At 65.8% G+C, this 12,696-nt stretch overlaps 1 protein-coding gene across 10 annotated transcripts in view; it reads right to left on the bottom strand.

The window, feature by feature from the left end:
• Positions 1-12,696, bottom strand: part of AGAP3 (ArfGAP with GTPase domain, ankyrin repeat and PH domain 3) — a 56,233-nt gene that overhangs the window by 21,873 nt on the left and 21,664 nt on the right. For 4 of the 10 annotated variants that reach the window (XM_084897692.1, XM_084897694.1, XM_084897696.1 and 1 more), the window contains exons 1-8: positions 4,852-5,875; positions 3,703-3,761; positions 3,392-3,479; positions 3,158-3,243; positions 2,916-3,057; positions 2,565-2,699; positions 2,303-2,430; positions 707-865 (exon numbers count right to left, since the gene is read on the bottom strand). In XM_084897692.1, the coding sequence (XP_084753818.1) occupies positions 707-865; positions 2,303-2,430; positions 2,565-2,699; positions 2,916-3,057; positions 3,158-3,243; positions 3,392-3,479; positions 3,703-3,761; positions 4,852-5,746 (1,692 nt within the window). In that variant the 5' untranslated portion in view covers positions 5,747-5,875. Of the gene's footprint in view, positions 1-706; positions 866-2,302; positions 2,431-2,564; positions 2,700-2,915; positions 3,058-3,157; positions 3,244-3,391; positions 3,480-3,702; positions 3,762-4,851; positions 5,876-12,696 lie in introns of those variants that run through there. The other 6 variants (XM_084897697.1, XM_084897698.1, XM_084897699.1 and 3 more) reach the window with 3 other exon arrangements.

Genomic DNA, 12,696 nt, shown 5'->3' with positions numbered 1-12,696 from the left:
GTGTCTGACCCAAGATCCTGGAATGGTCCAGCCAAGTCCCGGCTGGAGGGTGAGCATTGGGGGTGGACTATGTGCCAGATGCTAGGTCCTGGCATGGCAGACAGCAGGCTCAGGACACCTAAGAGCTTAGGGGTGGGCCCCGCGCAGCAGGAGGCACATAGGGCCCCAGGAGCGAGGTCAGAGGGGCAGGGAAGAACTCTGTGAGGTTAAAGGCAGGTGGCGAGGCACAGGATGGAGGCCTGGGGAAGATGGCTAAGGCTCTGCCAGACCAACCACAGCGGCGGCAGGAAGCACAGGCAACGGGAAAGATGAGAATGTGGACGAAGCCTGGGCCCTGGTGCAAGCTCTGCCGCTAGCTCTGTGGCCTGGAGCACGACTTGGAAATCTAGGTGCCGGGGCAGTGAGAGCAGAGGCTGCCAAAGGTCCTTCACGCTGGCCAAGGAGCCCTCGGGTGGCGGGGCGGGGCGGGGAGGGAGGAGAGGGGAGGGCAGGGGCGGTGTGCGCGGCGGGACAGGGGGGCCATGTGGATGTGCTGAGGCAGCCCGCGTGGGCTCCGAAGAGTCTGGAAGAGCCTGGGTGTGGACGAGCGCCGTGAGACCCTCCTGAGCCGTGTGTGTCTGTGGAGGGAGACGCAGCCGGCCCCTCCTAGCTGCCCCGCCTGCGGGTGGAGGCCGCCGGCAGGCGGAGGCCGGGCAGGGGCACGTACCGTGAAGATGTTGGAACGCCGCTTGGACTGCTTGCGGATGGGTGTGGGGGTGGAGGAGGCAGCGATGGTCTCGATGCGCAGCTCCCGCTGGCTGATGCTGGGGGTGGAGGGGACTGAGGACGAGTAGTCGCTGAACGCGCTGCTGCCGCCATTCGTGGCCTAAGGACAGAGAGGGCTGCTGAGGCGTGGCGGCGGGGGCGGGGCGGGCGGGCAGCGGGCAGGAGCCCTGAGGAACGGGGAGCCTGGCCTGGGGCTCGTGGAGCAGCGGAGGGGGCAGAGACAGAACCGAGGAGAGAGGCGGCATGGCCTGGAGGCCACCGCGGGGCTGCCACCCCGGGGAGCTAGTGAGAGGCGGTGGCGAGCAAGTCGGAATCAGTGGCTGAGGCCGGAAGTGAACTGCGGAGTGGGCTCACAGGAGGGCGTGACCCGAGGCAGCAGGTCACCCTGGATGTGACGTGTCAAGGATGCAGGAGGTCGGGCAGGGGAGGGCGAAGTCTGCTCGTAAGAAGTGTGTGTGACAGGGGAAGGGACACGGGAGAGCGGAGGCTGAGCACAGAACAGAACTCAGACCACTGCCAGAGGAGGTGGCAGGAGGGACCGGGCTGGGGAAAGGAGGAAAGACGGAAAAGATGACAAGGTGGGAGCAGGAAGTGCATGCCAGGGTCTACTCCGGGACGCGGAGCACACACAGCCCAGGGCCCTGGCAGCCCTGGACCCTCCCTGCACCAGCAGCAGAGGAGCTGCGCCCCTCATCCACCAGGGCCTCCCTGGCAGGGCCATGCGCACACCTGGTTGGAGCCCAGAGATGGTGATGGAAGCCCTCATCTGTGTCCCTGCTGTCCCCCACGAGGGATGCGCACAGGGAGAGCCTGGCTGCCTTCTGAAATGCTAAGGGAGGCATCTCTGGAAAAGCCACGGGGCTGCCACAGGAAGCGGGTGGCCGTGGCCCTGGCAGAGGTAAAGCAGCATCTGCCCACCGGACCGGTCCAAGGCCGCCCGTGACGGCCCAGGGCTTCCGCAGAGCAGGGTGGGGAACAGAAGGAAGCTCTGGCCCATCAGCCAAGGGCCGAAAAATGACCAGGCAGGAGGCCAGGAAGTGGACAGATGTCAAGTGGAATTATGGGAGGACCTGGAAGAGCCTGGCTCAGCACACCCCGGTCCCCCACGTGGCGTGAAAACCGCTGGTCCCTGTGGGGCAAGCACTGCCCCCTGACCCACACTGACGGGCACAAAGATGGGCCTGCCACGCTCCCAGTCCTGCCGAGGGCTGGGTAGTCCCAACAAGAACGCCTCTGCGCCTCCGGAGTCTGTCCCGGGGCAGTGGCCCTAAAACAGCCTGAAGTGCTCCCGAGAGCAAGTGTCCAGCTGCCTCGGCTGCGGGGGCTGCAGGGTGAGAGCGCGGGGAGCGGGGCGGGGCGCTAGCAGGCAGGCAGTCACCAGGGGGTGCAGATGAGGCCAGGCCGGGCGCGCAGGCTGCATGAATTCGAGCCAGGGCTTCCACACCGTCACAAGGCGGGCGACCAATGAGGGGGGACAGGCAGGCAGACAGACAGGGTGTGAGGCGGGCGGAGGCGGGGCGCGGGGAGGCGGCCGCACCTGGTTGATGTGCACGGACGGGATGGAGGCGGCGGACACGGCCGAGTGGCTGGGGGAGTTGGGCAGTGACTTGCAGGGCCCGATGGCCAGCTGCTGCTTCTTCCGCAAAGCCACCACCTTCTGGGCCACTGCGGGGACAGCACAGTCAGTGACCCTCCGGGAGAGGGAGACACCCCGCGCACAGCCGCCCCCCAGAGCTCGGCCGGCAGAGGGCCCTCCGGACCCAGGGGGAGCGCCCGCCCGTCCGCCCGGCGCGAGTTACCGTCCTGGAAGACGCGCTCCACATTGAGCCCGTAGGTGGCGCACGTCTCGTAGTAGGTGCAGCGCTTCAGGTCCGTGGACAGCTTGCGGGCCCGGCTGTCATCGATGACCCGGGGGTTCGCGGCACTGATGGCATCTGCGGAGGCGCGGGGTGGGGTGAGCTCAGCCTGCGGAGGAGCCGGCGCTGGGCGAGGGCCTCGGGTCAGAGGCCGGCGAGCACGGGAACCCAGGGTCCGGGCTCGCGCCAGACCTGCCCAACTCGCCGAGCGGCAGGGAGCCGGCTGCTCGGTGAAACCGTCTCAGAAAGCACGGACCCCGTGGGCCCGCCTCCCGGGGGTCGGAGGCTGCTCACCCTGCGTGCCCACCAGCACCATGGGCACCTCGCTGGCGTTGCGGAAGCTGCAGAGGCGCAGGAAGTAGTTGTACACCGTCTGGAAGCTGATCTCGTCCTCCAGGCTGAACACAAACACCACCGCGTCCACCCAGGCAGCGAACTAGGGGGACCGAGCACAGTTACCGGCCTCGCCTGGCCAGGGCCGACGCTGCACCCCTCCCCCCACACGCTCCAAGGCCAGAGCTGGGCAGCAGCCTCACCTGGAGCTCAGGCGGGCCTCCTTCGTCCCGGATCAGCAGCAGGTAGCTCTGGCCGTCCACCACAATCTCCTTCTTAAACCGGCCCCCTAGGGCAGAGCGCACAGTCAGGGCACAGCTGGGAGAGACGCCCGCGGGGCCACGCAGAGACCAAACGCACAGCTTCCGAGGAGACGGGAGCCCGAGAAAGACGGGGCTCAGCCCCCCCGCCCCCAGCGCAGCCAGCTGTACGCTCACCTTCGGGGGACTCCTCCTGGACGTAGGTCCCCGTCAGATAACGGTGCACGAGAGCTGACTTCCCACTAGACAGGTTCCCCACAATGCCCTGCGGGAGAGGCGGCAGCAGCGGTCAGAAGGCACGAGGGAGGAGGGGGGCAGGAAAGGCAGAAACTACGGGACGGAGGACGGAGGACCAGTGCTGAGGGGGCAGGGGCCAGAAGGATGCTGCAGGGGGAGGCCTGGAGGAGGGAGGGACTGGAGGCCGGGGATGACCTGGCGGAGCCAAGCCCCACCGGCCCCAGGCTACCCGGCCCTCCCGCCTCACTCACCACTTTAAGCTCTGGCACCGAGCGGCTCAGGGTCCACTCCTGGCTGTTCACAAAGGAGTCTGCGGGAGAGAAGGCTGCCCGTCAGGACTGGGGGGCACCCACACCTGTGCCATCGGCTACCAGCTGTCTCCTACACTGCCCCTTCCTAGGCCCAGGCCAAGGGGGCCCCAACCCTCCCTCCTAGTTCCCTGGGGAGCAGCAGGGAAGTGGAACCAAGTGAAGACGGTCCTCAGGGTGAGAGGTGTGGGCTCCCCTTGGCCTGGACCTGGGTCCCGCCTCCTCTTACTGCTCCACCTGCACCACGCCCAGCCTGGAGCCCCCCAGCCTGGAGCCCCGGCCCAGACAGAGGCCCAGGTGAGAGCAGCTCCAGCAGGTCTCAGCCCAGACCCACGCTGGGCTGGGCACCTGGGGCGGGGCGGGGGGCCGCCTCCTGCAGCGAGTAGGAACAGCTCCCCTGCGCAGGGTGGGGCACCCACCGCATTCCTGCTGGGTGGAGAGGGCGGAGCCCTCCCCTGGCCGCTCTGGGACTGCCCTCCACCCGCAGCTCCTCCTTGCTGGGGAGGCCACCACCCGTCCTCCCCGGCCCCGCCTCCCAGGCCTCAGTGCCTTCTCAGACCGGGGCGGCGGCCTGACGTGGGCACTGTCCTGGGGAAGGAGAATGTGCTACCCAGAGCCCTCCGAGGGCTCGCACAACCTTCCTCCTCTGGGCGGCAATGGCAGCCCCTGCCTGGCTGGGCCGCGCTTGCTTCCCCACCCGGCTCTCAAAGGGCAGTTGTCGCACCAAACGGCCCCTGGCCAGCCGCGTCCACAGCGGCCCCGCGCACCTGCAGGAGCAGCGGGAGAGGAGCCCGGCCACCGGGCGCTAGGAAACAGAGATGGTTCCGTCCCGCCTGAGGCCGCCCGGGCCTCCGCGCTGCACGTGCCAAAACCTCGAAGGGACTTTTGGCTTCGGCCTCCTCTCCACCCGGTCAGGGCCAGCGCTGACACCGGACCCCTCCTGTCCCAGTGCCACCTTCCGGGGCCATTGCCGCCCACCCCGCCACCCCTGGCCCCTCGACACGCCCACCTCTCCCGGGAGGGGAGGCCCCGGCCCCCACCCGCTCCAACGTGGACGCCGACTGGGAAGGACCCGCCGGGCGCCCCGCTTACCGCTCGGCGCGCCCAAGAGCCCGGGAGCTGCGGCCGCGCGGCGGCTCCACAGCGGCGCGGGGGGCGCGGGCGGCGCGGGCTCGCGGCGGCGGAAGCGGCTGGTGAGCAGCCTCCAGAGGCCGGCGGCCGAGCGGGGCCGCCCGGGCTCGGGCGCGGCGCGCGGGGCCTCAGCGCCCAGCAGCAGGTCCCGGCGGCCGGGGAAGGCGCCCAGCGAGCCGGCGTCGCCGTCGCTGCGGGTGCGCGCGCGGGGCAGCGGCCCCGACTCGGAGCGGCGGATCTCCTGGCCGCGGCGCAGGCGGAAGCTGAAGCTCTTCCTCAGCGCCGACAGGCCGCGCCGGGGCCCCGCGGCCGCCCGCCCGCCGCCGCGCCACACGGGCCAGCGCTGGCTGCTCCAGAGCGAGGCGCCCCGCAGGAAGCCGGCGCTGCCCGCGCGGCCCAGCCCCGCGCCCGCCGCCTCGGCCTCGGCCAGCTCCAGGCGGTGCACCTCCAGGAACGTCATGCTGGCGGGCCGCGGCCGCGGGCCCCCGGGGCGGCTGCGCCGAGCGGGCGCCGGGCTGGGCGCGGGGCTGGGCGCGGCGGAGCCGGGGCGCTCCGAGGGCGCGGGCCCGGGGCCCGGCGGGCGGCCGTCGGCGGGGCCTCGCCGGCCCAGGCGCGGGCGCAGGAAGCCGAGCAGCAGGCTGCGGGCGCCGGCGGGCGGCCCCGGGTCCCCGGAGCACACGCTCAGGGGCCGCGCCGGCGGCTCGCGCCCGGCGCACGGGGCGGCCTGCAGGGCGGGGGCCGCGCGGCCGGCCGGGGCGCCGGGCAGGTCCAGCGAGTCGCAGACGCTGAGGGCGCGGCGGCAGGCGGCGGGCCGCTCCCGGCTGTAGCTGCACCCGGGGGGCCAGCCCTGCTCCATGGTCAGGGCCCGCGGGCAGGGGCCAGGCCCATGGCGAGGGGCGCGGGGCGAGGCCCGGGCCGGGGCCGGGGCCGCGGCGCACGGACCTCCAGCCTCGGGGCACCTGGCATCGGTCGACTGAGTCCCACAAACTCCTCCACCGCCAGCCGGCAAGCCCAGACCTGGAGGCCGGGAGCCTGCCCAGCAGGGCGGTAGGCGGCAAGCCCGGCCTGGAACACCCCGGAACGGCGGCGCTGGGGAGCCAGCCTACTGGGCAGCCCCTGAGCCTCGGCAAACAGGAAATTCCAGCCGGGCTCCTCCTCGGATTGGGGCAGGTAGGTGAGAGCTGTCACTGAGCGCAGGCCAAGGAACTAACAGTTCTCACTGGACAAGAGGGCCACTCTTTCTCCAAAGGAAAAACCCGAAGGGATACACCAGGGCCAGAATGAGTAAAAGTGTCACGTAAGCGTCATACCCCCTCTCTGGGCCGCGGTCTCCTTATCTGTAAAATGGGAACCTGAAAGAGGGGTCCCCATCTCAGTGTCAGGCTCAGACATTGTGAGGCCGGGAAACCGGAGTGAGAGCAGCTGGATGCTGCAGGGGAGCGTGTTCTGTCCGTGATGGAGGCTTTCTTCCTCTGTAAGATCGCCCCGCTGGGCTGTGCTGTCCTGCCTAAGGGCAGGGGAAATCTAAAGGTAACCTTTGGACTTGAACCATACCGTCTGGACAAGGAAAACTCAACTTAAGGTTTCCTGAACGCTCTGGTCTGCAGCCCCGGGCCGCACCGCCTGTCCAGAGGTGCCCGGCGGCGGACTGGCTGAGCAGAGGGGAAGGGCTGGCTTGCAGTGCCCTCTCCCCAAGCCCTTTGAGTCTGCAGTGTGGGCTGCTCCTGGCACTACACACTGGGCTCTCCCGTTCCTCCTCCAGCGCCTGGAGAGGAGCCAGTTTACCATGATCCACAAGGACCCCAGGCAGATCAGGAGAAACCAGTTTTGGAAGTGGCAAAGATGAGGGGCCCTTTTCCTTTAAAGAGGTAATGCTCCCAGGTTCCCTCCACCCCCAGTCCAGCCCAGCTCCCCAGTTCCTCTTGGCTTTAGAAGGCCATGGTCCTAGTCAGGAGCAAGTACGAGATAAAGTGGCGCATTCCAGAGGGGGCTGGAGTGGGGTGAATGCCTGAGGAAGGCAGGGCCTCTCCATCCTAGGTGCTCGGGCAAAAAAGGGCTGGGAATTCCCAAGTCCCGGACTGGATCGCCCGGGGAGGCCTGGGCTGAACTTGTTTCTCTTGGGACGAGTCATTAACAGTGATGAGGCTGGCTTTGTCCTCTGGGGGTGCACAGTCTCCACATAATAGATGGTTCAGCTCAAGGGCCTTTCCCAGGATCCTCCAGGCATGGAGACAAGAACATGGTCCAGGAATCCTGACTCACATTTCCAAGTTTAAAATTCCCACACCGACTTCCAACTTCTCTATCTGCGAGCCTCTCTCTCTCTCTCTCTCTCACACACACACACACACACACACACACAGAATGCCCCTCCCCAAAGAATAAGGTGCTCATCTAGAGCCCTTCCCCCAAGCCAAGGAAAATGCACGCACAGAACAGCAGTCTGGGGGCCATGGGGGACTGAGGGAGAGGGAACAAGTACCCAGGAGGGGATGGGCTGCTTTAGAACCCACCTGGCTCCTGATGGGGGTAGCAGGATGGGCCTGAAGGTGAAAAGCCCCTCCCCACCCCAGCTACACGCACACATGCACAGTGGCCGGGGAGCTGCGCGGCAGGGCCCGGTGCCAGGGATGGGAGAACACCTCTACCCTCAGAGGCCACACCAGCTGTGGGCTCCACTGCACCTGTGTGACCAGCCCAGGCAAATGGTGAATGCCCAAACAGCTTCCTCATCAACGGGCTACCTCCCTCCTACCCCTGTCCCAGAGACTGACTGGCAGAAATGAGCCAGAGGCACTGCCTACGCATCCAAGTCGGAGGACCTGGAGACCCCAGAAAGGAGCGCAGGGAGGCACACAGCTCTCCTTCACTGGCCCCGCGCCTCCCGGGGGCGAGGTCTCTGTTCTGTCTGACAGGATTCTGCTCCAGAGAGAGGCCTAAAGGGCACGAGTGCAGCACCCACAGCTCCCAGCTGCGACCGTGCAGGCAGGACAGAAAATCCGTAAGACAGCCCTCACGCCCGCTCCGTCAGCCGTCAGAAACACCCAGGTAAGCCGAGACCGGTTTGGCTCAATGGATAGAGCGTCGGCTTGGGGACTGAAGGGTCCCAGGTTCAATTCCGGTCAAGGGCATGTACCTTGGTTTGCGGGCATATCCCCAGTAGGGGATATGCAAGAGGCAGCTGATCAATGACTCCCTCTCATCGATGTTTCTAACTCTATCTCTCTCCCTTCCTCTCTGTACAAAATCAATAAAATATATTTAAAAAAATAAAAAAAAGAAACACCCAGGTAAACCTGTCGCTGGGGTGAGAGTCACCACGGCCGCGTCTGGGCAATGGAAGAAGCAAAGCCTCCAGACGCCGGTGAGGAGGGGCGCGCAGCCCTGAGAGCAAGTGCAGAAGCCGAGCACTGAGGGCGGGAAATGAGAAGATGCCGAGTCCACACACACACACACACACACACACACACACACACACAGCTTGCTCTGGTGTGCAGTTGCGTGTCTGGGGACAGCGGGAATGTACTAAGTGAAGAGAAGGACCGGGAAGGCCTGGCTTAGAGGCGCTGCAGAAACAGACCCCGGTCCCGGGAGGGCAAAGGCGGCCTCGGGCTCAGGAATCCCACAGAACTGCACCTGCTGGAGCCTCCGCTCAGATCCTTGCTGGGAGATCCCGATAAGCTGAGGTATGCCCAGCCGAGGCCCCCGGCCCGCAGGGGGCTGCGGACGGCTTCTCAGAGGTGGGATGGGCTCGCTGCCAGCGGACACCCGGTGCCTGTGGTGGCTCAGGGGAAACCTTCAGCTTCTCCCTGCAGCCCAGATGGTCCCAGAGCCATCCGGCCCCAATATCCCGCAACGCCGCACAGGTTCCTCTTGTCCACAAGGTGGCAGCAAACATCTTCCTGCGGCCCCGGGCGGCCAGGGCAGGGGGAAGCCGGTGACCCCAGCAGCCGCCACGTGCAGGTCTCCAGTCCAGAAGAAAGAGGAGCCCGAGGCTTCCCCCTGGATCCCCGTTTGCTCAAAGCCGCCCACAACCCAGCACTCAGGCTGGGGGCCGCAGGACTCCTGAGCCTTTACAAGTGTCGGGGGCTGTCCACGAGACAGTTCGATGCAGCAGCAACAATGAACCTCCACACCCCCCCAAACCGGCTACCTCCTCCTCACCACGCTCACCTCCAACCCGAGGTCCGTCCTCGAGGCTCCACCTCCTCAAGTCCACTTCTCCCACCGCTGCACAGCCAAGGCACCGCCCCTCAGGGGCGGCCCTCGGGAAGCTCCTTACCATCCTCTCCCGTCCATGGCCTCTCTGACCTCACCTCCTGGCACTCCCCACTCCAAGCTCCGTCCGCCAGCGCCCCGAACAGCAACTAGCCTGTGCGTCGCTCATCGGATCCCCTCCCTCACAGCTGGGCGCCCAGCCACTCTCCATCACCATGGTCACCTGATACGCATTACTCTCGGGTATTTTTCTGGTGTTTAACACATTCCCCACCCCACCCCCACCCCTGCACTCAGCCGGGCTTCGCAATTCTCTGTGAGTGAGTGAAGGTCTTTCCCGGGCATGAACTGTACACCAGGCTTTGGTTCCCCATGCAGAGAGGGAGGCAGGCCGGGGAGGGATGGTCCCTGACTGGTACAGCCTTTCGAGGCGATAAACTACAGGCAAACAGCTCACACACACCCCATGTCCACAGGGTGGCAGTGCACCGGCAAGACACACGCCCACGTGCTCTGAGCTGAGGGCTGGTTCACGGTCAGCCTCAGGACCTGTTAGCCGTGCGCTGGCCCAGGTGCAGTCCCTCCGCCTCCCTGGGTCTCGGGCCAGTCTGTGCTTCAGGGACCCCACCCTGCGGTTCGGTGCCTGGCTCTCGGCAGGAGATCAGAAAGGGCGCCTCGCGGCTCAGCAGCAGGTCAGGGACACAGTGAGGGGGGCACTCAGCACTTCCACGTCTGCGGGGCCTCTGGACGGCTGGTCCCCCCCTCGCTTCCTCGGGGGGGGGGGAGGGGGGGACTGCAGAGTTGGGCCTCAGAGTCCCCGGGCCCAGCGGGTCAGGCCGTTCTCCTGTATCTGAGGAAACCTGATAGGGGCTGGAAGCAGCAGATTCACACGTTAAGTCCTAACCCCCGACCTTAGGCTTGGCCTTAACTGGAAACAGCGAGGTTGCAAATGCAGCTTGCTGAGACGAGGTCGCCCGGAGCGAGCAGGGCGTCCGTAGGAAACGTGGGGATGCGGACAGAGACAGTCACGCACAGGGAAGGGGGCCGTCCACCAGCCAAGCAGGAGCCTGGGACAGACCTCCGCACAGCCTTCAGAGGAGCCAGCCCTGCCAGCGCCTGGCTTTCCGACTTCCGCCCCCCGTGAGAGAATCCATTCCTGCTGTTTAAGAAAGCACCCCCCCTGCCCTGCCCGAGTGTGGGCGCTGTTCCCGCAGCTGCTCCCGCAGCCCCAGGAAACACAGAAGCTGTTACAGACTCAAGACTGCGGCTCCGGCCCTAACGGTTCCGCTCAGTGGATGGAGCATCCGCCTGCGCACAAAGGTCCTGGGTTCCATCCCAGTCCAGGGCTTGTACCTCGGTTGCAGGCTCCTCCCTGGCCCAGGCCCTGGTTGGGGCTCATGCAGGATGCAACCAATATATGTGTTTCTCTCACATCGATGTCTCTCTCTGTCTGTCTTCGCCTCTCTCTTCTGCGCTCCCTAAAAATCAGTGGAAACATATCCTCAGGTGAGGATCAACAACAGCAAACAGAAGAAGAAGGTGATGGCTGGGGGGGGGGGGGGGCAGCAGGTATGGCTGCACAGAAACTAACCCCCAGCCCAGCCCGGATCACCCCCAGGGCTGCTAGAGGGGCTGGGGTTCTGCCCCACCTCCCAACTCCAGTCGGAGGCTCCGAGGCCGTGTCCCACCCCCACCCCCAAGGCCGCGCCGAGGCACCAGAGGGCCAGGTGGGGGTGGACAAAGGGAGGAAACAGACCGTCCTCTGGGAAGCAACGTCACCCCAGCCCGGAAACGGCCTTTGAGCCCCAAACCAGTTCCCCAGAGAGTCTCTTCCTTTTCCTTTCTGTCCACAGACTGTCGGGACGAAGGTGGACAGGACAAGACCAAACAAGACCGTGTCCGGAGGCTCAGTCCCGCCCTCTGGCAGCCCCACGACCTCCTGAGCTTGACCAACATTCTAACACCCTGGCAGGACCCCGGCCCACTGCTTCCTGTCCAGCCCCCTGCTTCCTGCCAGACCAGAAAAACCCCGCGGGGCCAGCCCGTGGGCCCTTCGCCCACCAAGAAGCCCACGACTGCCAACAGCTCGTCCCAGAAGGCAAGGAGCCAGTGCACAGGCACCTCATGGAGAGACAGACTCGGAGTGAAGTCACTCTGCCTTTCCACCCCATCCTGCCTGGCAATGCCCTGCATTTCATACTTCCAAACGGTCCAGCTGTGTCCCACGAGCTAAGAGTCTGCTGCTTCCAGGCTAGCAGGCTTTTAAGACATTCAATAACGAGATCACCATCCCTCCGCAGTATCAGCTCCCTCATCTACTTTCATCCTATTTCACAAAAGTCAAGTATTTGAATCAAGGGAAGACCCAACAGAGCATTCAAATAAATGCACTAATTTCGCCCCGAGATGGAGGAGCTGCAGAAACGAAGCTGTGCGGGTTCAGGGTTTAAGTAGAGGGGATGAGGGTCAGTGGACACAGTAAAAAAATAATAATAGACAGGCGGTTTGAGTCTGATGGACAAAAGTTTAAAAGCGTCTGGAGTCTCATTACAGGTTTAAAGGCAGGCCAGGTGACTTCCTCAGGGGCCGACACCGAGCCCCCGCCCAGCCACTGGGGCCAGCACCCAGCACCCAGGCCAGGCCCAGGGGCGTCGGGAGCCCAGGGCAGGGCTCAGGGTGGCACCAGCAGGGTCCGGACAGGGAGGCTGCCTCCTCCACCCCTGCCAGCTCAGTGGTGATGCTCATCAACCTGGCTCCTGCCCGCTGTCCCCACGACGCCCCCGGGGAAAGGTCACACACACTGACCCCCTGAGCCTCACAGTAACCAGTCTTGCAGGTGAGGAAACTGAGGCACCCATGCCAAGTAACTTGCCCGAGGTCTCCAGTGAGTGGAATTCCAACTCAGGCCAGCTGGCTGGCCCCTCGCCCTCGGGCCTCCCTGGCCTGGTGACATGTCTGCTGACACAGGGCTGACTTCAGCCCGAATTTCATCTTACTGGTCCTTCCCCCCTCACCCCCGGCCTAGCTTCCTTTCCTCCTGCCCGGTACCCACATCGGGCAGCCCCGATGGCGTTCCCGGCAGGGCCCCTCCTTTCAAAGCCCTCCCCAAGGCTCCTCCTCACCCACCTTCAAACAAAAGCCTGCCCCAGCCCATCCCCCGGCCCGGGGCAGTGCAGGGCCAGTGTGAGGGGCTGATACAGGCCGGGCTGCTCTCCCAGGGCCCGTGGCCACTCTCCGAGGAGAACGCCACCTGAGTGACCGCCTCCAACCACAAACGGGGGCTGTGAGGGGCGAGGGGTTCACGCCACGCAGACGGAGCCACAGAGGAGCCAGGGCGGCCACCAGCGCCGGAGGGAGGCGCGGGCCGGGCAGACCGCCCTCCTGAACGCAAGACACATGGCCCTGGGCGGCCAGGAGCAGCCCTGGTGCGCCGGTTCACCCACACCTTCCTGCCCACCGAGAGCCGGTGTTCGCCACAGGTCCTGCAGCAGAGCCTCTGCCGGCGGATTGATCAGAACCTCGGGCGTCTGGGGACTGGGATTAGCCTTGGACATTAATTCTGCTGTCACTGCCCTCAGCCCGATGGCT

This window comes from Pipistrellus hanaki (genome assembly GCF_964339955.1).
Source record: "Pipistrellus hanaki genome assembly, chromosome: 10".
NCBI lineage: Eukaryota > Metazoa > Chordata > Mammalia > Chiroptera > Vespertilionidae > Pipistrellus > Pipistrellus hanaki.
The sequence above is the reverse complement of the archived record's forward strand: the minus strand, read 5'-3'. Positions and strand labels throughout refer to the sequence as shown.